The sequence below is a fragment of the Lepisosteus oculatus genome, chromosome 29, assembly GCF_040954835.1.
Source record: "Lepisosteus oculatus isolate fLepOcu1 chromosome 29, fLepOcu1.hap2, whole genome shotgun sequence".
Taxonomy (NCBI): Eukaryota; Metazoa; Chordata; class Actinopteri; order Semionotiformes; family Lepisosteidae; genus Lepisosteus; species Lepisosteus oculatus.
Window position 1 is genome coordinate 367417 of NC_090724.1, and position 22367 is coordinate 389783.

The 22367-nt window shown below is 38.0% G+C and overlaps 1 protein-coding gene and 1 long non-coding RNA gene across 5 annotated transcripts in view; one reads left to right on the forward strand and one right to left on the reverse strand.

Annotated features, from left to right (window-relative positions):
* The window catches only part of kdm4b (lysine (K)-specific demethylase 4B), a 125352-nt gene extending 118708 nt beyond the window's left edge, over positions 1-6644 (forward strand). For all 4 annotated transcript variants that reach the window (XM_015365650.2, XM_006639900.3, XM_015365648.2 and 1 more), the window contains exons 21-22: positions 1361-1453; positions 3832-6644. In XM_015365650.2, coding sequence (XP_015221136.2) covers positions 1361-1453; positions 3832-4059 — 321 coding nt within the window. In that variant the 3' untranslated portion in view covers positions 4060-6644. The remainder of the gene's footprint in view (positions 1-1360; positions 1454-3831) is intronic.
* LOC107079684 (uncharacterized) lies at positions 1391-4017 on the reverse strand. The gene is made up of 3 exons (XR_011183974.1): positions 3506-4017; positions 2559-2946; positions 1391-1470 (listed from the first exon to the last, which is right to left on the reverse strand). It is a non-coding gene; the product is annotated as an uncharacterized lncRNA (long non-coding RNA).
* Positions 6645-22367: the final 15723 nt, after the last annotated feature.

Here is a 22367-nt window from a genome sequence, read left to right on the forward strand (position 1 = left end):
CCCTGTCCCCCACAGAGTGTAGATGGTCTCGGGGGACAGCCAGGACACCAGAATTAGAAGAGCGAAGGATGCGAGGTGGGGAGTAGGGCGAACATAGCTCAGATAGGTACTGAGGTGCCAAGCCACGCAGAGCCTGTAGAGTTATCCTCCCTAAATTAAATCTTATTACTCTGAAAGTGGCAAAAGAAGAATCTTATTGTGCAAGTCCTTGTCACAGCAAGACTGCCAGAATGCAAGTCCAGGGTTTTCATGAAGTGCCTGACTGCAGTACACTCTTCCAAACCTGAGTGGTAGTTTGACTTTTGGAGCTGTATGGCTGTCATGTCACCCAGGTGGGTGCTGCACAGAAAGGGAGGGGGGAAACTTCATTAGTTCATTAGTTTTGGTTTCTTATGCATTTTGCAAAGGGCTCAAAGAGTAAAGGTCTTCACCTGACTACAGGTTGAACTTTTATGATTCAAGTCAAGAATATTTTCCAATCTTCAACTTGACTGTAGACTGTCCAGTATCTTAAGAAGTGCCTTAAATAAAAGTAGAAGTTAAATGATGGAAGATAATTGCCATAATTAATGACATAAAATGGATTAATATCTAGTACTACATATATAATTTTTCAAAAAATGATAATTATGCTTTTGTTTCTCACTGTTTAATTAGTGTTGGTAATGAGACATCTCAATAGAATAAACATTGTAAAACATTAATTTCACCTATTCATTACCTGAATGGAAAAACAAACATTGTAAAACAGCAGTCATTTAAAAAATGATCATTATGTTTTATGTATTGCTTTTGCAGAAGAGTAAAAATCTAATTCTAATTGAACAATTTTAATGTGAATGATGCACTTAACTGTAAAAATCTCGTCTTCCTTCTGCACTGCGAGTCTGTCATTTTAAGGACGCAGGCCTGGACCTTGAAGCACAGCCTGTGTTTCTGTTTTTCTTTCCAGCCCCTTGTTTTTAACAGCAGTTAAACTGTTGTTGGACTGAACAGTTCGATGATGGGTGTAGATATTAATCACTTGTCTAGTTTTATATGTCGCAGCTCCTTCGTTCATGTATATTATTCCAGGGAGCAGGTAGGTCCAGGCGCTGGCAAGCCGTGCTGCTTCGCTGACTGTTCGCTGTTTGCGCGAGGAAAGACGCATGGTATTGTCACATGGGGGAGTGGGGGCAGTTGTACTCTCTATAAGAGGACTTCATAAAGGATCACAGCAGCTGTGAAGTACGCCATGTAACATTCAAGGGAAAACACAGGGCTGTCCTGTGGAATGAGTTTGGAATGTGGCGATTTAACATTGTTGAAATGTAGCATGAACAACCGTAGTGTCTTCTTAGTTTCTAACACGTTTTCACAGGTGGAGTTTGAAGATGGATCTCAGCTGACAGTGAAGCGCAGTGATCTTCACACACTGGAAGAAGAACTGCCAAAGAAAGTCAAGTCCCGGCTGGTGAGTGACGATGAGGGCTGTCAACACAGAGGTTCAGGGGTGAATTAGCACAGGACAGTGGCATATCCTTTGGTCCTTAAACTGCATCGCGTCTTCACAGATGCAGTAGGCAGGACACCAGCAGTTGGAATATTTTCTTTTAACCATCACTTCAATTTTCTAAATGTATGTCGCTTCTACACAGCACATCTTGGGGAGCCCAAAGCCTCAAATAACTTTAGAAAATCAAGGAATATGTAGTGTAATAAAGGTCAAGATCAGATCATTATATTTAAAGAAGAAAAAACAAAGCGTTCCAGTCAAGCACGGGAGGGAGCAAAGGTTCAGAAATTTAAGGGTAATGTTGCTGTTCATCGTAGATAAATTCATTAGCATTTATGCATGGAGATCAGGTGCTAGCATGTTGTCTTATTGTGGTTATTTAAAATGCACAGTTATGCATGCAGATGGTTATAGTGTCAAACTAAAAAAGGCTGGAGTTTTAAGTACTCGTCAGCTTCTCAGGTAATGTCTTTGGAGATTCATATAGCCTGTGGCAAGCAGCAGGTGGATCTTAGCTGCATTCAGCTCACATCTGCAAAACTTAAGCAGCACAATGAACTGAAGGCACATTATGCTGACCTGTGACAGTCTTTCAAATACCGGCAGTGCTGAGACTCAGATGGCAGGGAATGCCAAAGCTGTAACTGCCCTTACTAATGCCCTTCAGAACAGGGCAGTGTTGCCTTGCTTCCTAGCCAAGATGTGTGTCTGCTTGTACTTCGCATTCAGTGTTTTCAAAGAGTTGAGCAGCACTGTTTTTTTGAAGGTGTGCCCATTCCGCCTAATAATAAGCTGCATTAGTACAGTGTTTGCAGGGCACCTAAAAATAACTGTTCCAACATAAAAGTGTGGGCCTGTACCTAGAACTTGCTAGCATTAGACCTGTAAAACAACAAATACAAAATAAATCTCCTCTCCCTCTGTTAGCCTAGCTAACAACAACAAAGTGCCCAGCTAAACAGAAAGTACCAACCATAAGGAGAGACACAAACAACAATATGGAGTACAACAAAGTCTTGTACAAGAACTTGTACAAATCTTTAGTATTCAAGGTCTCTCTTACGTTTTTCTGCTCTCCCTATATTTCTTCTGGCCTCAGTCCCATCTGCTTATATTGGCATGCTCATGCTGGCGGTCCACAGCTGATGGCAATTACAACTTCATCCCTAGTAAATACGTGGCACTGAGAAAAAAGCAGACTCGACAATATAAGCAGTTAATGCTGGCCTGGAAGTAACACTTGTTTGCTGTCGAGGTGTTCCTGTCCATTATATGCTCAGAGCCTTTCGAGTATCATCCCCAATGCCAGCTGTGTCCCTGAGGATAGTGCAGAACTACCCTCTTACCTTCTCAAGTGTTGAATCAGTCTTGACAACAGCTCCTCTCAGCTCTGTCACTATGACTTGGCTCCCTGGCAGAATCCTCTGCAGGTTCCAGAGATTCTCATGACGCTGAATATTAAAAATGTGAAGTGTTTTGTAATTTACATTTTACATCACTGTATTATGTCTCTACATTTATATAATTTTATGCTACAATTATTTCTGAATGCTAAACAATACATGAATAAGTCCAGTTGATGGACATCAAATGCCTTGATTCTGACATGTAAAGCATATGACATGAACTCTTAATGTATAAGGAAGAAAAGTTAAAATGTTTAGCCTTCAGTTGATGATATGCTGCAAATTAATACATTAATTATGGGTTTGATGTGACCTCCATGTTATCCCTGGCATGCCTTTAAGCAAAGATTCTTCAAAACCTTCAAAAATCATTTGACACCATGCCATCAACTTCCAGATTTTAATGAGATGCCAGTGAAATTCTCCCAGTGGTTTGTGCAAAGAGGCTTGCATTCCACTGTCGAAAGATGCTGCCCATCACTCTGTCCATGTTTAAAAAGTGGAAACTGTTGCCTGTGATCAAACAAGGTTGAGAAACCCTGAACAGGAGCTTACATTTTTACATTTTTCTCAAGAGTTTCAGCATTAATTATTTTTCAATTACCATCACACCATTGCTCATTGCAGCAGAGACATGCATGCAAGGTGTCCAGCTTCTTTTCACTGCTGGACTTCCATTACCCCACATTCTTCTAGTTAACAGTAAGTCTGTTAACTAGACATTTGCTGTAAGTAAAAAAACATGTTTTAGTTTTATGTCACATTTATTTATGCAAATTTACTTGACAAAACTACAAGCCTGTAACAGCCTGGTAACACCTGGTGTTGACTAAGCTTATGGGCTACAACAGATCAGATTCCTAGTCAGTGGAGGTCTTGTCCTTTTCCCCGTATTCAGAAGTCAAGCTTCTTGTCTGCTTTGTTTTGCAGTCCCTGTCGACAGCCGTTGTGCAGGACTCTTCCTTCTCTGGGGATGAGGTCAAAGCAGCCAAGCGGCCCCGCCTGCCCACGCCCCCTCCCTCGCCCACCCCACCCCCAGCCCCTGCCCTGCCGCCGCCCCTGGAGGACTACGGCCACGGCTCCGACTACCTGGCCATCATGGAGTCCCTGCTGCAGACCCAGTTCCCCCCGCCGGAGGGCCGGAGCAGCACGTTCTAGAGGGCCCGGGGGCAGAGGCTCTGGCTTCCCACCTGCTCCCGCAGGCCGGCTGGATGAAGCAGCTCCTCCCGTCTCGCTGCACCAGGCTTTGGGCAGGCAGATGCTGTTGGGAAAACTAGTCGTGTGACACTTTTGGGAATTTTCTCCTTCTATACCAGAAAAGCAGCTAGAACTCTCAATGTGTACCATTTTGTGCAGGACCGTCACGTTACCTTTTTTCTGACGTTAAAATACCTGAGACACGCCTGGATGTGCCGTTAGCAATTTGCTTGTTTTTGCTGTATTTTTTAAGAAAACAAGCAGGCTAACAAATTACAAAGACAGCTGGACTACAGTTGTACAGTTTCAGTATATTTTTTTGTGAGGGGTGGGAAAATTAGTATTTAGAAACTCCAGTGATATAGAAGAAAATGTTAAAATAAAAACACAAGAAAGTGTTATAGTCTGAACGTCCTGAGCCCTGTCCCTCACAGTTTGAGAGCTCAGGTTCTTAAATGGATTGTTACTTTATTTTTCTTAGGGGATAAAGTAGTTGTGTGTAATTTAATTTCTTTTATCCACTGTGAGCTCTTAAGTTATTGACCATTTCTTTCCCACTGCTTTCTTGAAATTGTTCATTGTGCTTCTCTGGGAGGGTAGGTGTTATCTCAAAGATTTCTTTTCAGTCATTCAGCATTTTGATATTGTTAAATTTTATATAAGAAGGAGAAATGACAGTTCTAGTGTTGGCATGGAAACCTATCTATATATTTATAAATATATACATATATGGTATACACAACTCCATAGAAAGATTTAAGACTAACTTAATTTTTTTCTACCATTTTTGAGCCATCTTCAAAAGCGGTGCTATGATCATGACTACTGATGCAGGAAATATCCCTCATATTATGGAACTGTAAATATAAATTCTTTTTTTGAAGTTCTACAAGGAGCAATGTTTTCAACAATGAAATACCACCTTTTTTAATGTTTGAAAGTATGTATCTAAACAGCATTACTGCAACAGTTCACAGTTTAGTACCATGGAGAAACTGGTATTGTAAAGTAGCATTGAACTAACTGCGTTTTTGTGCACACCTTTTTCAAAGTGAATATAGCAGCAGGCCCTTATTTCTTTCATTTTCACTGAACTGGCTTTGTTTCTCTGCCTCTGGCAATGCCTAAGGCGGAATAAAGTCCAGCTGTTTCCAGTTTACCAAAGTCTTTACTTGGTTTGAGCTCAGTGCACTCCGTGCTTCCTGATTGAACTCAGCAGGGTCGCAGGAATGGCCATTACCAGTTGACCACCTGGTTGCAACAACCTTGAAAAGATACCCAGGACTCAGGCTTGCTTAGCTGAAAGTAGAGGAAAGGGCAGAATGATCAGGCTCTTTAATGGCTGCTACTATGCTAGTTGATTGTTTTCACTGATATGTTAATTTCTTTGTTCCCAGCTGTTTTTTCTAAAACAGGCTTTTAAATGTTAAAGTGAGTACATTCACCATCCTTGGTGTTGTGTCCCAGAAATTTCTGTGATGCCAAAACAGTAGGAAAAACTGAAAGCGATGAAGTATATTCCCCAGTAGCAAGATGAAACCGCTTACTTCTGACCACCCTACTCCTGAAACAATGGCTGGATACAGTGGGCCAAATTGCCTTCGATTTCCCTCTTCAATTCTGTCCCTTATTTTTGCAAAGTTGTCTGAAAAAGTAAGAAGATAGAATGCTGGGAAGATGTCTTTCAGGGCTTATAGATTAACTTAATTTAACAGCAGGAGACAATGTTAAATTTAGTCTTGAGATGCCAGGGGACAGCAATGGTAATAGTGAATTTCTGCAGCCTTTACATATGGACAGATTCCCATAGTCCATTTTTTATTTTCATGGTTTGTCATCACCTCTACAACAGGTATGCTGTTAACACACTTAATCAAACATGATTAAGAAATTAAGTAATTGTGACTTGATAAACAGTATGTTTTATAGTGGGTTGAGCACTTACTATATGATAGTCACTTGCAACCCAGAAAAACCAAAGTAGACTTACGTACTATTTAATTGCTGGAAACAGTGGATTTTATTAACAGGCTTTTAAAAAAATCTAAAAAGGCATCTGGTTGCTCAAGATCTCCATCCAAGAGTGGAATAAGTGTTATATCAGTTCTGTGAAAGGGTTATCTTGTTGGTCAGTGCACTATTGTAAATTTTTCTGAATGTGTTCACCTTTATTATATTAAAAATTCTGTTCTCTGCATTTTGGGAACTAAATTTGTCAGCTGCTAATCTTTTTTTCTGTTAAATGTTGTAGCCCAGTGATTAGCATTAATTTTGCATAATGGATGTTATACCCTTAAGTAAAAATGAAAGTGGAATTGCTTAAAACCTGAGGAAAAAAAAACATTTTTGGCATGATTATATATGCGGATGAATGGAACAAAACTGATTTTAAAACTGCAGTATTTGAGACTTTATGAAACCCATACTTGCAATAACTTTTGTAATATTTGAGAAGCAAACACATGGTGTTCACACATGTTTATAAATGTTATTCAGTTCAAAATTTTGAAATGCTATTAAAACTGTGAAATGGGCCATTGACCTCAGATTTCTGGAATTTGTGTTTTTAATCTTACATCAAGGATATCCAGTCCTGTCATGGGTGGGTCAATGTGTGCCCATCAAGGTATTCAACACTCATAGCTTCGTATTGCCTGGCAGGAGCTGCATTACACCTCTTCCTAACAGCACTGCCAGCTTCCAGACTTGAGGCTCTCTTCATGCGATTATGAAATTTTTGACAATTCCTTCCTTATTTAAAATATTTGACAGGTTGAGTATCTGTCTTGTCTGGGGGGGTTGGTAATTCTCTTTAAAGCTAAGGTCTCCAGTCCTTGTCCTGAATGTTGTATAAATCAATAGGTTTTGGGGTTTGTGTCCACCTGAGACAACACTGACTAGACTGAGGTTGATAAGAAATGAGTTGGAATTAAAATCCTCAGACATTGAAAAGCAGTCTTCTGGGTATGTGCTATCCCCTGCTAGTGTTTCAGCACTGATCAGAATCATATAGGCACAAGCCCAACAGAGCTCTTATATACATTACATAGGTTTATTCAGTGCTTAATTGAACTATATTATCATTGTTCTATTTGCTGCTATTAAAAGACTGTATAAGTAGATTGTTGCCAAGTAATTTAGAAAACAAGAGCAATGTTCAGTCTATTCTTAACTTAATATTTTATGACTTGGGCTAATTGATCCCTTCATTGAACCTCATTTTTCCACTACATCTTTTTCACCTTTTGCCCTTTCAGAAGTAATCTGAATGCAGTTTCCAAGGAGATATCAAAGCCTGTGGTTTATTCATGTTTAATTCTTGCTTTATTATCTATCTTTGTTAAAAATCTTAGGAGATGCAATGTACAGAAACAGTTACAGAAGGAATTTATATTGTCAAACATAATAGCCATAGTGAGTATTTTTTTAAATTTCTAAAAATCTGGCCTCCCCTTAAGCCTTAAGACACTTTAAAACAAATACAAATGTTTATCCTAAAGCACAGGAAACAACAGCAGGCCATTTGGTATTTCAGTAGGTAAGGGAATCTGAAATCTCTTGTGTACCCATTTCGTAAAAGTGCTTCGAATTTTGGTCTCGACCACACATAACCACTACTGTTTAAATAATTTTTCTGTTCTTTGTCCTTTTAATTTCAAGCTGTGACCTAATGTATTTTTTCATTACTGAAATAATAGAAAGCATTAATAGGCTCAATCAGGAATTAGTTTATGAATCTTAACCAAATCTGCCAGTCCCCTTTGTTCTAGATTTGAAGAGATTTAGCTTCCCTAACCTATGATTATATATATATAATTCCCCTGAGACAAAGAATTCTTCTGTTCTTTGAACTATTTGTTTTTGGTGACAATAACTGAACTGACCTATTTTGAATAAGGTCTTAAATAGTCATTATAAAGCTTGAGCTTAGTTCCCTGGATTTATACATTGTCATCCTTTGTCATCAATAATTATTTTTCACATTTGAAAAATTGTTTCCCCACATGGTCTTGATGAGGAATCTCCCACTTTGCACTTATCAATGATGAATTTTATGTACCAAGTGTCGGTCCAATACAGGATTTGTAAGTCTTTTTGTATTTTCCTTGTCCCTATTTCTAGGTGACAAACCCATTATTTTCACAGCATCTGCAAGTGTAACTTATTTGCAAACTATTTCTGAATCTAAGGAAGAAGTTAAAGGTTTATTCCATGCTGAAAAGAGAAGAAAGGAAACAACTTTTCGGCTGTGGAGCCTTCTTCGGAGATATATCTGAATCTAAATCATTCATATAGATGAGGAACAGCATTGAGCTCAAAATGGGGGAAACGGCTGTTTTTATCTGGATAATTAGCTTGTGTTGTAACTTTAATTTTGTGATTTTTACTCCACCTCCCATGAGCTCTCAGAAAAGACATTTCATTGCAACTACTGCCACACGCTGTATTGTTGTGCATTTGATCAACAAACTGATTGATTGATAGTCCTGTGCCCCCTGAAAAGCTTTCCACATTGCAGAAGTAATTCCTACCTGTCTACCCCACAATCACCAACTGCACTGCTTGGCATCTCCTGTAAAATAAGTACCCTTTTTATGGTAGAAATTTATAACTGTGGTTTTACAACTTACTAGCAACTTGGTTGGAGTGAAACTCCAAATAAAATGTAGCGCTTTCTAGTACCAGAGGTGTATCCAATAATGTTCTCAACACAAATGTGTAGCTGACATTACAGAGAGGCTGTATACAGATATGGAGCACAACCTTTCCAGAGAGAAATATCAGGTTGAATGCAAAGCAGGCCCTTTAGAGAGAGGCTGATATAAAAAGGAGCAGCTGTATTTCTGCTCTGTGTTTCCCTATGGAAAGATCTAGCATAATGTTATCATGATGCGTCATTTAGAACTCCACACTTTATTGTAGCATAACTCCAGAGAGTAGGCGTTTTACATTACTATAAGGGGTCTTTAACTTGTCTTTTATGTCCCCATTAGGTTTGTGCTTTCTTCATTTTTAGGAGCTCTAAAACATCAGCCAGACGAACCCTACAGGTTTCATATTAGTCTCAATGTCTTATTTTTACGTAGATTAAAAAAATATTGTAATTTAGAAATTTGTGAATAGACTCATAAGCCAAATTAAATTGTTCCAAAACACATATTATGCAAATTCTCAATTTTGTAATACTATCATCATAATAATAGATGGCTTAGTCATTTTGTACTATATTCTATATGATTTTAAAATTAGTTACCAATGTAGTGTTCATTCCATTGTCATACTGATAAATCTTTAAAGGTAGTACTGCCATTCGAAAGCTGGTATTTCAATGTGTCTTTTCAGAATACACAAACATTTGAATGGAAAGGACAGACTTAAAGCTGGTTTCAGTGACTGCCTGGCATATTTCCATCCTGGTACAGCTCCAAGATCATGAATGTACGGAGTTACTATGCCAATTGTTGTCCTTAAACTAAAAAATACAAATTAGCACATTTACTGGTACATAGAGGTTTTCCACAGAAATAAGGAGTTTTAGATTTAAAGTCTGAGTTGGTATTTTTCCACAACTTTACATACGTTTATCACCTCTAATCACACCACAGCTTCGTTTTACTCAGTAGGGTGTAAGAACTGTTTACGATTTAAAAAAATAGACTGTAAGCGCTTACTGTTACTACAATAGCCTGCTTTTAAGTGTTTTCCACGGATAACACCGTAAGTATTGAACATTACAAAAACAAAAAATTACTTCACCCAACTTCTACTTTCAATCTAATGGAGATTTTTTCAGATTTTTGGATTCAGTTTTATCTTTTATCTTTGTGTCTCTTTTAATATTAAAATTTAATATTTTCATTTTTTTATATTAACTACTTTCAGTGTTTTCCTGCTGCTGCACATTTACTGTGCTCCATTATCAAACAGTTGTAAGGCACTCCGAGTGCATGATAAAACAAAAATTAAGTTGCCTAATGACAAAAGTACTTGAACTGTCTTATATTAAATTAGAAAACAGTTTTGTGGGGGCTCTTTAGAAGACACCCACATATCATTTCTATCAGTTTGGGGCAAGTCAGTAATGAAAGTGATGCCCAAGTGAGGGGTATGTGAAAGATAATGGATATTTTAAAGCATCCATTTTATTTCCCCTGCTGTTTTACAGCTTGGAGGTCTCCTTTTTTTCCCTGATGATGGTTCAAACTTTCTTGCAATAGTTTTTCCTGTTTTTTTTTCTGGAAATTAAAAAATGATCTAAATACTATTTGCAGTAAACGTACCTCTGGGAGAGAGGCGGTAGTAACGAGTGTCGCTACATTTACAGAACACTGCCTAAAGCCTCCAGCTATTGCAAGTTCATTACGAGCAATCCCAGAGCCTGACTAATTTCCCCATTACAAGTGAGATAGGAAGAGAAGCTGTCTGCACAACGACATGCCGAGAAATTACTTGTGCTATGGGAAATGTGTTGGTCTGCCTTAGTCATTCACTTAAAGATACAATGTCTTCCCAATCATTTTCACTTGCACACAATGTAATATTTTTTTCATGTAATAAATATGGAAGGAGGTCATTCAATCCATTTTTCTAGCCTGGTTCCCAGACGCCAGTTGGTCCATAACAGTCTACTGATCCGTCATCACGATGCTAACTGAAGAATCCAATCACCCCAGAATGTTAAGCAGATAGTATACAGTATATAACAAATATTAATTGAATCTGGTCATTACTGAAGTGAGTACATCATGGAGTGTCATTACTTGAAGATTCAAGCAAGATGTAAGATGTATCACAAAAAGCAGATATTATTAGATGCAGTTTGACCCAGGACTAGATCAGATCCAGTTGTTGGATGCAGTGGAACCATTATCCTTGAAGACAGAGGAAAGCCAAGATTGAAGTGCTCACCTGCTATACAGTATGCAAAAACTGGTTTATAACAACGTTAGCTGCAGACACACAGCTTTCTACAGAAGTTATAAGGAATGCAAAAATCACATTTTTGTCATCTGATTTCCTGTTTAACCACATGATTCATTTTCCAAATTTGGCAGTTGATACAGGTTGACACCTAAACTCATTAACATGTATACATATTTAAATCCATTAATTACGCTATTCAGGCTTGTTGGGCAATCTTCCTGTTTTTTAAGTGCTATCATGCATACACAAAATGACATTATTTCCTAGAACATTCCTGTCAAATGAAATTGCATTCATTAAGTTAAATTTGGGTCAGGATTGTTCTGTGTATAGGGTTTTTTTATTTGGTTTATTACTGTGGAAATTTAAAGGACTGACAGACCAAAAGAAATGTTCCTTGAAGCCACTATGTGCTCACACATTGTTAAAATCTACCTGAGGATGCCCCAGTTTAACTGGATGAGCAGTAGAAAAAGTGCATTATGACAACCTCTGGTATTTAAAACCAAGTTGAAACTCAGCTACACTTTGATGATTTAAATTTGAACTAAGTGAAAGGTAGGTATGCAGTTTTTTGCCAAGTCAGTGAAAGGGCTCTAAATAATAGTACTGGAAATGGCTTTTAAATCAGTAAAAAGACATTTAGCAAATGAAAAAAGAAAAGAGTTTTTTTATGGGCACTCCTTAACACTGAAAGTAATGCCTGAACAAAACTACACACTCAGAGCAACAGCTAAACTCAACCTGACCTCTCAAAACCTGACTTTGATCTAAAATTCCATTTAAAATCATTTTAAAAAAATGTTGTACAAAAGGCATTGTATAATACTGAGACAAAAATACAGTGGAAGAAATAAGAGTTTATTTACCAATACCAGTTCTGGGTTTTGTATTTTAATTTACTTAAAAATTGAACAAAAATAACTATCTGCAAACTGCTGTTTTCCACAAAATGTAGCTTCTAAGCCCCTGAAACTGGAAATCTGAAGCCTGAAAACACCTAGCTGACAGACAGAAGAGAGAGATTCAAAGGCCTGAAATTATCTCTTAGTTTGAGCCAAAAGGGAAAATAGATATAACTTAGATTAAAACTGATTTCAATTTTCTAAATCAAATGCAATTTCACACTGCTTTACTTAGTCCTGCGTTGCATGGTTCAACTTTGTTTATGAGCATAAAAATAACATTAAGGAAAAGAAATCAAGAAAAATAGAACTCAAAGGCTCATGCATACTAAACTAGCGTGACAATGTTGCATTACAAAATTCAGAAATGTCTTAAGGGGGCTCAGACTGTAAAATTAGTGTATCATGTGGCTCCTTCAGGAGCCATGAAACTCTCAGATTGGTGTAAAAACATTACACACTCACAGACCAAAATATTAGGAACTCCTGCCCAGTAACATACTTGGCCTGTGTAAACAGCAAGATAAGCAGCTCTTCAATAAGGTTTAAAATGCAGTACTCGCACTTGGGCCCATCTTAATCTTGGAGAAGGATTTCCTTCAGGTAAGGCTCTGAGGAGGGTAATGGTGTATAAGGTTAAACTGTTTTTGTAAATGTTTTCGCTGGCTCTATGAAAGTGTACAGTTATATTTTCTCATTCTCTGGGATGTATAAACAGGAGAGACCTGAAATTTGATTTATACTACCTCAGAGGAGCGATACCATGTTACTTCTACAATTACTGTAACTGTACTGGGGTGTCTATAAATACAGACCGCAAATACTGCAGAACAGTCAAAAGTTCCCATGATCTGGGTAATTTGGAAAGATGCAGGCATCAATATAAAGTCCCATTTAGCCTGTAAATATCCCTGGCACTGGCAGTGTGCTTCCTTGACATTCCACATGCCATTCATCACGCATTGATGAAGCAAGGAGTAACTTATCATTTCAAAAGACGGCAACCCATTCTCTTCCCAGCAGAGCCTGTTCCATCATTTTAAGTCCCTACAGAGAAGTAAAATATTGCGTCTCCTATGGGTAGTATATCACCCGCTTTGTCCCCTTAGATGTTTCCTGCTCTTGTTTTTTTAGACTCTCCGATTATTATTCTTATTAGGCCTCCTTGCTCCAGTTATGAATCAAAACTTGCTGACTCACTAACACTAAAACTGTCGCATCAGGACAATGACACAGAAACAGTGGCAAGAGAATCATGGAAACAAGATCACAGACTGGTCACTTGGCAAATGAAATTTAACACCAATAAATGTAAGATGATTTACACATGAAGTAGGCTCATACACTTTAAATATCACTGGGGTGGGCACTGGTCTCATTTTACAAGAAATTCAGCAAAGGAAGTACCTAATGTTCAATTTCACCCAGGTGCTCTGCATTAACCAGGAATAATTAGGAAGTTCCCAGGAGTTGAGAGCCTCAGCCTACTCCTAGACTTACAGTGGGTAGGAAAAAACTGATCCCATCAAATCTCGTGTCAGAAATACGCTGAAGTCAATATCATGCAGGAACGATCTGGTCTTTTCATGATGTAGCATCAATGGCCAAACAAGACCATCCAGGCAAGATTGGAACAGTCAGTTTAGAATTTAGCTGTTTGGAAGAAAACTAAACCAGAGCCCAATTCTAGGAGAAGACATTATCGCCCTCATGATTGTATATAATGGCAATAATGGTGTAGCATAAAGAAATCACAGACTTCCTTATAAGGCACTAATGAAATGGCATAAAGAAGTCAAAGAAGTAGCTTAATTAGACAGAGTACACAACTCCTCCGCTGCCGATGGGACAGTAGTCCACTGCAGTACAGCAATCGGACTGGCGCAATCGGGACAAAGCTGCACGAGTTTCCATTAGCAATGTCTGTAGTGGACCTGAATACATGGCTTTAGAGATGGGAATCTGAAACCTTAACCACAGATCTACACTATGCATACTGGCTGAATGACATGTACTATCAATACCCACTGGATAGTTTCCAATATAAATATTAGCTACTAGTTTTTATAACAATAATAATAATAATGATATAATTGTATCCATGAGTACCTTTCAACAATATCAAAAAGCTTTACAATAGCACACATATAATACACAACAGAAAAAAAAGAAAGTTTGTTTAATTTTTGTTCAAAACCATAGTAAATTGATTTTGTGACAATAGGAGTTGTACTAAATTATACATTAAAATGATGAAAAAGTCTTTACAATAGAAGATGTCAAAAATGTGTCCCGAGTTCTATAGGGAGCCCCAGCAGGACTGAGTCATTTTAGAGCAACTGATACTAAGATTCTATGGGGGTTAGGTCAGCTTAAAATTAAGAAATCACCAGGTTTTGACTGTATTTAGTCATACTTAAGGAAATTATTCATAGACTCTTAGCTAGAATGTTTCAATTCTCACTAAGAATGGAAGTTGTACCGAGATTGCAGAACCGCAGATACAATACCAATTCATAATGAGGGCAAATCTTAACCAGGAAACTGCAGGCCAATAAGTCTTCTCATTGAGCAAAATTACATAAATTAAATAAGGCCATCATTAATTTAGAAAGATAAGATCTTTAACAGACTTACAAGACATGTCCCAATACAAAAGAGGGATGATGATAACATTATATTATACAACATATTTAGATTTCCAGAAAGCTTTTTATAACCTATAACGAATCTCTTAAAGCAAAGGCAAAAATAAAAAACTTTGCATCTCTCCTTCCACATAAAAGACAGAATTGTAAGAAATAATATACTGTTCATAAGTGCCTCTTTAAAAGTGATATTTGATAAATATCCTCTGCCCAAAAATTTGATCCTGAAGCCTGCCAATACCAAGTGAGGCATCTAGTACAGTAGGACCAGGCCATGAATTTCAAACATGAAAGGTAAACCAAAGTGAACGAAAGTATGGCATTTGAAGCCATTTACTCTTTCATTTTTCTGATTTTGATATAGGCAAATTACCGCTGCCTTTGAAACAAATTACTTCTGCTTTTGAAACTCTTCCTCAAGAGCCCAGCCTTGCTTCCTCATTTGTGAGCCGTTTTGAAGCAATCAGCAGAAGATAACTAGAAAGAGGCCAAGTTTCCACTGACAGCACAAAGTGACCCTTCACAGAAGTAACGCAATGCTGCTGTTTGATGTGAGCTGAGAATGTTAATTAAAGCTGGCAAGTGGAGGGACTGCAAAATAGCATTCATTTTCCACCTCTGGAAACTGCAGATGTGCATAGAATGTCCCTCTCCTTTTTTCTGGTGGCAATTAAAATTATAATATATTATTTTCACACAGCAATGTAGGAGATAACCCAGACCTGCAATTAGAAAAAGATTTCATTAAGAGATGCTTCCATTCCTGCTTTCATCCTGACAAGGCACTGTGCTCCGTTACCTTCTTTCTGAAGGAAGAGGCGGCCATAATAAATTGTAACAGACCTGAAGCACGGCCCATTTTTCATCTGGTGCGATGTAGCTCATTACATTATGAAATTAAAAAAGCACTGCAGAATTAAAGACATACAGTACATGATCATTTTTAGCAACACATCATTATAGGGACTGTCGATTCTTACATAAGCCCTTTATTAACCATAATGCAGGAAGACCAGGAGGCACTTCCTTATCCAGAGGGTTGTGAGAGTATTGAACGACTACAAAGCTGCCCAACAACGTGGTTTAAGCCAGTACTTTGGTTTCATTCAAGAAACAGATGGACGAGATCCTTGGATCAATTAATTCCCAGCTACCAAACCTGCTAGAGAGGCTCAATGGGCTCCTCTCACTTATGACTCTCCACCACATGATGGCAGGCCAAAGCAGGCTTGACCTACCGCGTATCAGGCCCTTCTTTACGCCCTTTTCTTCTGCTGAACCAGATTTTACTGTATCAAGGAGAGTAAAATGGTTACAATGTTACGATAGGTAGCACCCCCGAAAACATCCAGAGATTATCAGAGACCAGTTTATTCCTGGTTAGAGGAGAAATACTGCAGCAGGACACAAGAAAGTACAGTCTTATCCTGCCTTGTCAGTAAAAACAAACAGTTTCACCCCTAAAGCTCTTGTGCCGTTAGTGTTCTGTGATCCGTTTGTCAGCAGGGGTGAACATGGTATCTTTAATCACCACATCCTCCCCACCCTCCAACCCTCCAGAGGATCAAAAGTGCCATGCTCATTCCGTATGGAGCCAGCCACCTTAAGTCACTGGCCTTTCGAGCTCAGTGATAAAAAGCACCAAAAGTAATCTGAGATTTGACCAAGCACAACTTTAAAAACAGGAACATTTCCAAACAAACATGAGTCCCTCACTGAGGGAATCCAACAGTGTCCTCTGGTGAAACTGTAACTACAACACATCTTTTTTAAATCTCACTCAAGCGAATAACTCTCCCTTGGTAGTGAAGCTCTCCACCATTATAATAAAAATCATTTTACTCCATTTGTCCCTGGAAATAGTTATAGGACAATACAATTCCTCAGTTATATATTCTTGAAAGACTAAATATACTAGTGCAACCACAACAATAATACATGATTTACCGGGGTTGAGATTTGTTGCGTTTGAAGATTATGTATAAAGGTTATATACTGTAGGTAATTATCGTTAATAACATCTTTGTAAGTCTGACGTTCCCTCCTTTTAATCTAATAAAGTTGCAGAGAAAACAGATAAAAAGGGGTCAGAATTAAATTATGAGGATGTGTAACTAGAACTATTTGGTTCAATCCAATACTTTCTGCCAGCTCTTTTAGATGCTGATCTAAAAGATATAAGGCCTGGAAGACATGCTGGAATGTGGCCTTCCAGAGCACGTGCATGTGTTTAAACCTCACCACACAGCCATCCACATTCACACCTACAAAAGGGCTTTGGATTCCCTTAGGTATAACACATTTATTAATCAAGCACTGTCAGATATTTAATTGAAAGGTTCCCGAGAGGCTCAAGCAGTAAAGGAATATGTAAACACACTGAACACTATGGGCTGGTGGAAGTAGGAGCCCAGCTCTCTGTGACTGGGCTTCAATGAAAGTGTGGAGGCAATGGTCAGGGTTGTCTTGGGTTTTTGGCAAACAGCAGCTCCTGTGACTGGCCAGGTGCCTGCAGTCATACACAGAAGAGTGCTTCTTCTCTAATGGGGGCCTCCTCTCCTGTAAGGTACTGTGGAACTTGCAACGCGTCAGCAGATTAATAATTCTACAGATGGGAGTGTCAGAAGTCTACTTTGTCTACTGGAAATAAAAATGAGTTATTGGATGGAGAGCAAGCATTCATTGTTCTGCGTATTAGTCTGGTAATTTCAGATATGCAATCAATTGAGAATTATTGCATTAATATTTTGAATACCATTGGGACCAATAAATAAAATATGCATGCATAGTTATGTGAATGTTATTCCTCTCTCACCAGGTGAAACAGTTCCTTTAATATCTTAAACAATGTGCTGATTAATAAAAATAAGTTTTGCATTTTTCGATTTAAAGTCAAATACCTTTCCCCACCACATGGAAAACATGCTAACTGTTTTATTCTTCTCTTCCTAAGACTACAGTGGTCAGTCTTGCTGTATAACAAATCAAAAAAGTAATTCTGAGAGCACACTAGACTTGACTAAGGTATTCAAAATACTGATTGTGACAGAAAAGATCAGTTTTAGAAAGTTTTAAAGATCCATTTTAAATTAATTGCAGAAACCTGGTCAGACAGGTTTAAATGGATTCTTAAATGCCAATACATTGAGACTTGAGCATTAATCATTCAATTGCACAGGAAATTGCTAAATATAAATCCTCCTTTGTTTGCTCTTTGGATTAAGACAATATTAGATAATCTTAGTTTGGAGATATTCACACTAAAAGTGGATAATAAACTGGATTTTCAAAATTTGCACTAACGCTGGTCCAGTTAAACAAAGGTATATTGTAATATTTGTTTCTATTATTATAAATTTAAATGATAAATTTAATAAATCTCCTCATTGTATGAACTAGCTACTGTATGAATTAATATGTTTTTGATTTTTTAAAAACTTTTTGTATGTAATTCATACAAATTCAGATTGTATATATTTTTATTATACAGTATGTAAATTAAATGTAATTCTGTAGTAATTCCTAGAAAACAAAATTGTTAAATTGGCAGATATTCAGAAATGCCATGAACCTGCCCTTCTCCTTCACCGCCTTAACCTTACCCTTCACCGCTGCATGGCCCCATTCTGAAAGTCTAGAAAGAATCCAGCACTGTCTTTGACTAAAAAGGAGCTACCTGTATGAGTGGTGTTCAGCAGGAAAGAATGATAATTGTAAAGTAAGCCTTTGTGGACAAAGACAGATCATGCCAAGTGTGCAGTATATGAGAAGCATTTCTTGCCTGAGAAGCAGATAAAAAGGTTCTGAGGGCCTATGAGCAGAAATGTAAACCTCGCTGTGAGACAGTTCAAACTGCTCTGGAGCGATTCAAGCACAGAGCACCCAATACTTGGAAAAGCAGCAGCGGCTCCACATCTTAATATAATGTAGAAGAGTTTAAACCATTCGGCTATGTAACGCTCTGAGGGTTTTTTCTTTGCTATTTCTCTTTACTAGTCCTGGTCAGACAGGTATTGCACTCCCGCTAACATCAAACTCTAGTTAGGATTTTTTTCTGCCACAAGCCCTCTCAAAATATTTTCTTTCAGTAATTCTGAAGTTTAAAATTTCACTTGTGACGCCACCACCCTTTACTATGAACAGTTCGGCGCCTGTATTTTGTATTGTTTGGAGGGAGGGAGTTTGATTTTATTAGAAGACAGAGATCACTGGCAGATTTTAAAATTAATTATCTGACTATTGGAGTAAACACATTATGGACCTTAAATGCCTCCATTCAAGTTACTACAATTGAAAGACACTCACTGAGCATTAAGGTTATCAATGCTTCGCTGCTGAGACAGAACTTTATTTGTTCATAACACTTCATGAACTACATTAGTCAATTGCGCAGTATATGAGGACTCCATCCATCCATTTTCTAGCTGCTTAATCCAGTTCAGGGTCAGAGAGGGCTGAAGCTGGATACATCCTGGAAGAGAGGCCAGTCCATCACAGGGCACACACAGACATGCATGCTTTCCCAGAAGCCAAATAACCTACCAAACTGAACTGTAGGATGACAACTCAGAGGAAACCTATGCAAACACAGGGAGAACATGCAAACTCCACACAGACAGCACCCCAGGTCCAGAACTGAACCCAGGGGCCCAGCACTGCAAGGCGGCAAAGCTCACCTCTGCGATACCATGCCGCCCCTAAATGAGGGCTTAACAACTTGATTCTGTCTGCTCCTCTCCAAAACCCTTAAACCCTTCACACATGCTAAAAACTGACACATTTATAGATCAATTAAAGCATAATTTATGGAAATATGCACAGTATTATTTAATATATCAGGTGGGTAGCTGCGTCAGCATGCATAGGCTGCAAAAGAACAAGTAATAGGTTTATTCCATGCTGAAAAAAAGAAGAAAGATAACATAACGTTTCGGCCGTGGAGCCTTCTTCAGGTGTGGAAGAAAAGCCTGAAGAAGGCTCCACAGCCGAAACGTTGTGTTCTCTTTCTTCTTTTTTTCAGCATGGAAAAAAACCTATTACTTGTTCCTTTGCATTATTTAATATATTGCAGTTTTAGGAAACACCTGAGGCCTCTTTAGGTTTTGTCATTCTGAATTAAAAACTAGGTCTGATAATATCTATTTACCAATGGCTTTGGAGCTGCAGGAACAGCCCGCTTTAATTTAGAGATCCGGAACCAAGAAAAACATGCAGGATATTATCCTGGCAATTTTTATTTTCTACAACTTTTCAGAAATACTGTAAGTTGCATCTAATTTCCCCAAGTTCCAAATATATAGGTTTTTTTTCCTTTCATAAATTAGCCTGATTTACTCCTTAAATTCCATCCATCAATTTCCTATCCGCCTAATCCAATCAAGTACTGCAGGGCTACTAGAGGCAATCAGCCCATTTGGAATATAATAGGATCTTCCGGCGTTACCTGGTCATGCATGTAAGAAACAGAGTAGGACTTCAGTTTCATACCTAACACAGAATGACACATATAATTATATGAGTCTTTGTATTAATTCTTCTGTCTGTATGTATGCTCATGTGCAGTTTTACCTTTTTAATACCCCGCTGAGACACCGGCGCTTACGCTCTGAAGTCACTGTTCACGTGTTTATCTTATTTTAAAACTACTGTAGCAGCAAGGTTTCGCAACCAATATGTTCCAAAACAAACTATGAAAGCAGAACGGGCAAAAAGTTTTTTTTCACCGTAGTAAGCTTTTTTTAAAGAACCGGCATCATAAATTGATAATATCAACAAACACATACTGTAAAACACACCGCAAAAGCTCGCTAAAAGATATAAAATCCCAAAAGCTTACCTTAGACGCCAAAAACAAGTTGGGGGGGGCGGACAGCTAATCTGCTAATCACTGGCTCAGGAGAAACTGAAAGTCTCAATTTCTATGGCTGCCTCACACTAACCGTGTTTGGAAAAGGTGGTCTAATTGGGTCAAATCGCTGTCATTCATTCCTAGTTTTGACCATTCAGAGCCTTAGGAGAAGGGACTTCCTCAATAAGATTTACAAAAGAAAAAAACAAAAGCTCTGCTTCGTTTACAAAGCAATCAGTGATCATCAGTGGTCAACAACTCACACCTTGAGCTAAACTAGGAAATCCAGGCAGTGGAAAAAAAACAACGAAAAATTCTCTAGCACTGCCTAGAGGTTTTCTATAGCAATTGCAATAGCTATTACAGCTTTTTAAAATAGATTTTCTAGAAGTTGTTTGGGATTGTGAGCAATATCATTCCAGGTTACATTCTTCATGAAAAAGTATGGATTTTTCTTATATCTGTCTAATTTGTCTCAAATCTTTATTCAGGTCTAAACTAGGCCTCTATGGTCTATACTTCTACACGTTACAAAATGTTTCAGGTAGAAATTGCCTTGAAATGGGCACTAAGTGGGCACACTGGCTTGTACTCCACCACAGATACACTAGCTTAGTTTTGGCGTTCTTTATTTTTTCTAAGGGAGAAAATCAATGATTTGCTGCTAAATTATCTTTTCAACAAAATGCCATATATTATTTATTAATGACTATAAGCTTTTGCTGAGCTCTGTAGTACACTGTTGGTTGCACAAAGTTGTATTGGAGAATTGGAGAATATGGCTGTTTATTGATCAAGTCACTTATTGACCATCTTTGTAAACAGTTTAGAGAGAGATGAGATGAGAGTGATACAGAAACCAAGCATATACCATGGTACAGCATGATAAAACATAAGAAAGTTCACAAATGTGAGAAGGCCATTCAATGCATCTTGCTTGTTTGGTAGTCCAGTAGCTAAGTGTGTCTAAAAACATTTCAGTCATTTTTTCATGTACCTGTCTAGATGGTCTTTATCAAGTGCATATAACTCTTTATTTCAGGTGGGTAGCTGCGTCAGCATGCGTAGGGTGCAAAGGAACAAGTAATAGGTTTATTCCATGCTGAAAAAAAAGAAGAAAGAGAACACAACGTTTCGGCCGTGGAGCCTTCTTCAGGTGTGAACTAACTCTATCCTTCATCTTAATTCAATTCCATTCTAATTGTAGCCTTGTTTGACTACTGACTTTAAAATAGTCTAGACTCTGCCATATATACTGTAAACCCCCAGGAGTTGTATTCGAGTATCAACTGTCAAAGCTGTTTGCGATATACCCAAGCATTCTATTTGATTTTAGTGTCTTGCTCCACATTGTACTTTCCTGTAGCACAGAATTACCAATTCTATACTGTATTTTCCCACTTCCTACTGAATCACTTTCTACTTATTAATGTTAAATTTAATTTTCCAAGTGTGTTCTCATAATTTCCTTTGCTGCTGTTTCTGTTTGTCATTCTCTTTTGTTCTACCTGCAAATCTAACTAGTTGAATTCAATATAAGCTTTATTGTCCCCTGAGGGAAATCTGTTTTGCATCAGTCCAAAACAATACAATAAAATCAAACATAGCCAACAAAATATCCAGTACAACAGTAAACTAGTCTGATAACTACATCAGAATTAAAATCATTGCTGTGGATCAGGAAGAGCAACGGGCCTACAGTAAAGCAGATCCCTGTGGCACACCACTGCGTCCACCTGACCACTGAAGCTGAATGAAGATAAACTACTTCTTCCTGTTTACTAACCAGTTCTTGATCCCAGCACACAAATTACCTTCAATTGCTATCACATTTGAGAATCATGTGAGTGATTTTATCAAATGTGTGCTGGAGATCTAAAGTACACTTTAATATGAACCATCCTCATTAGCTGTTGTCGGCTTGCTTGTAGTTTAGCTCTGTCT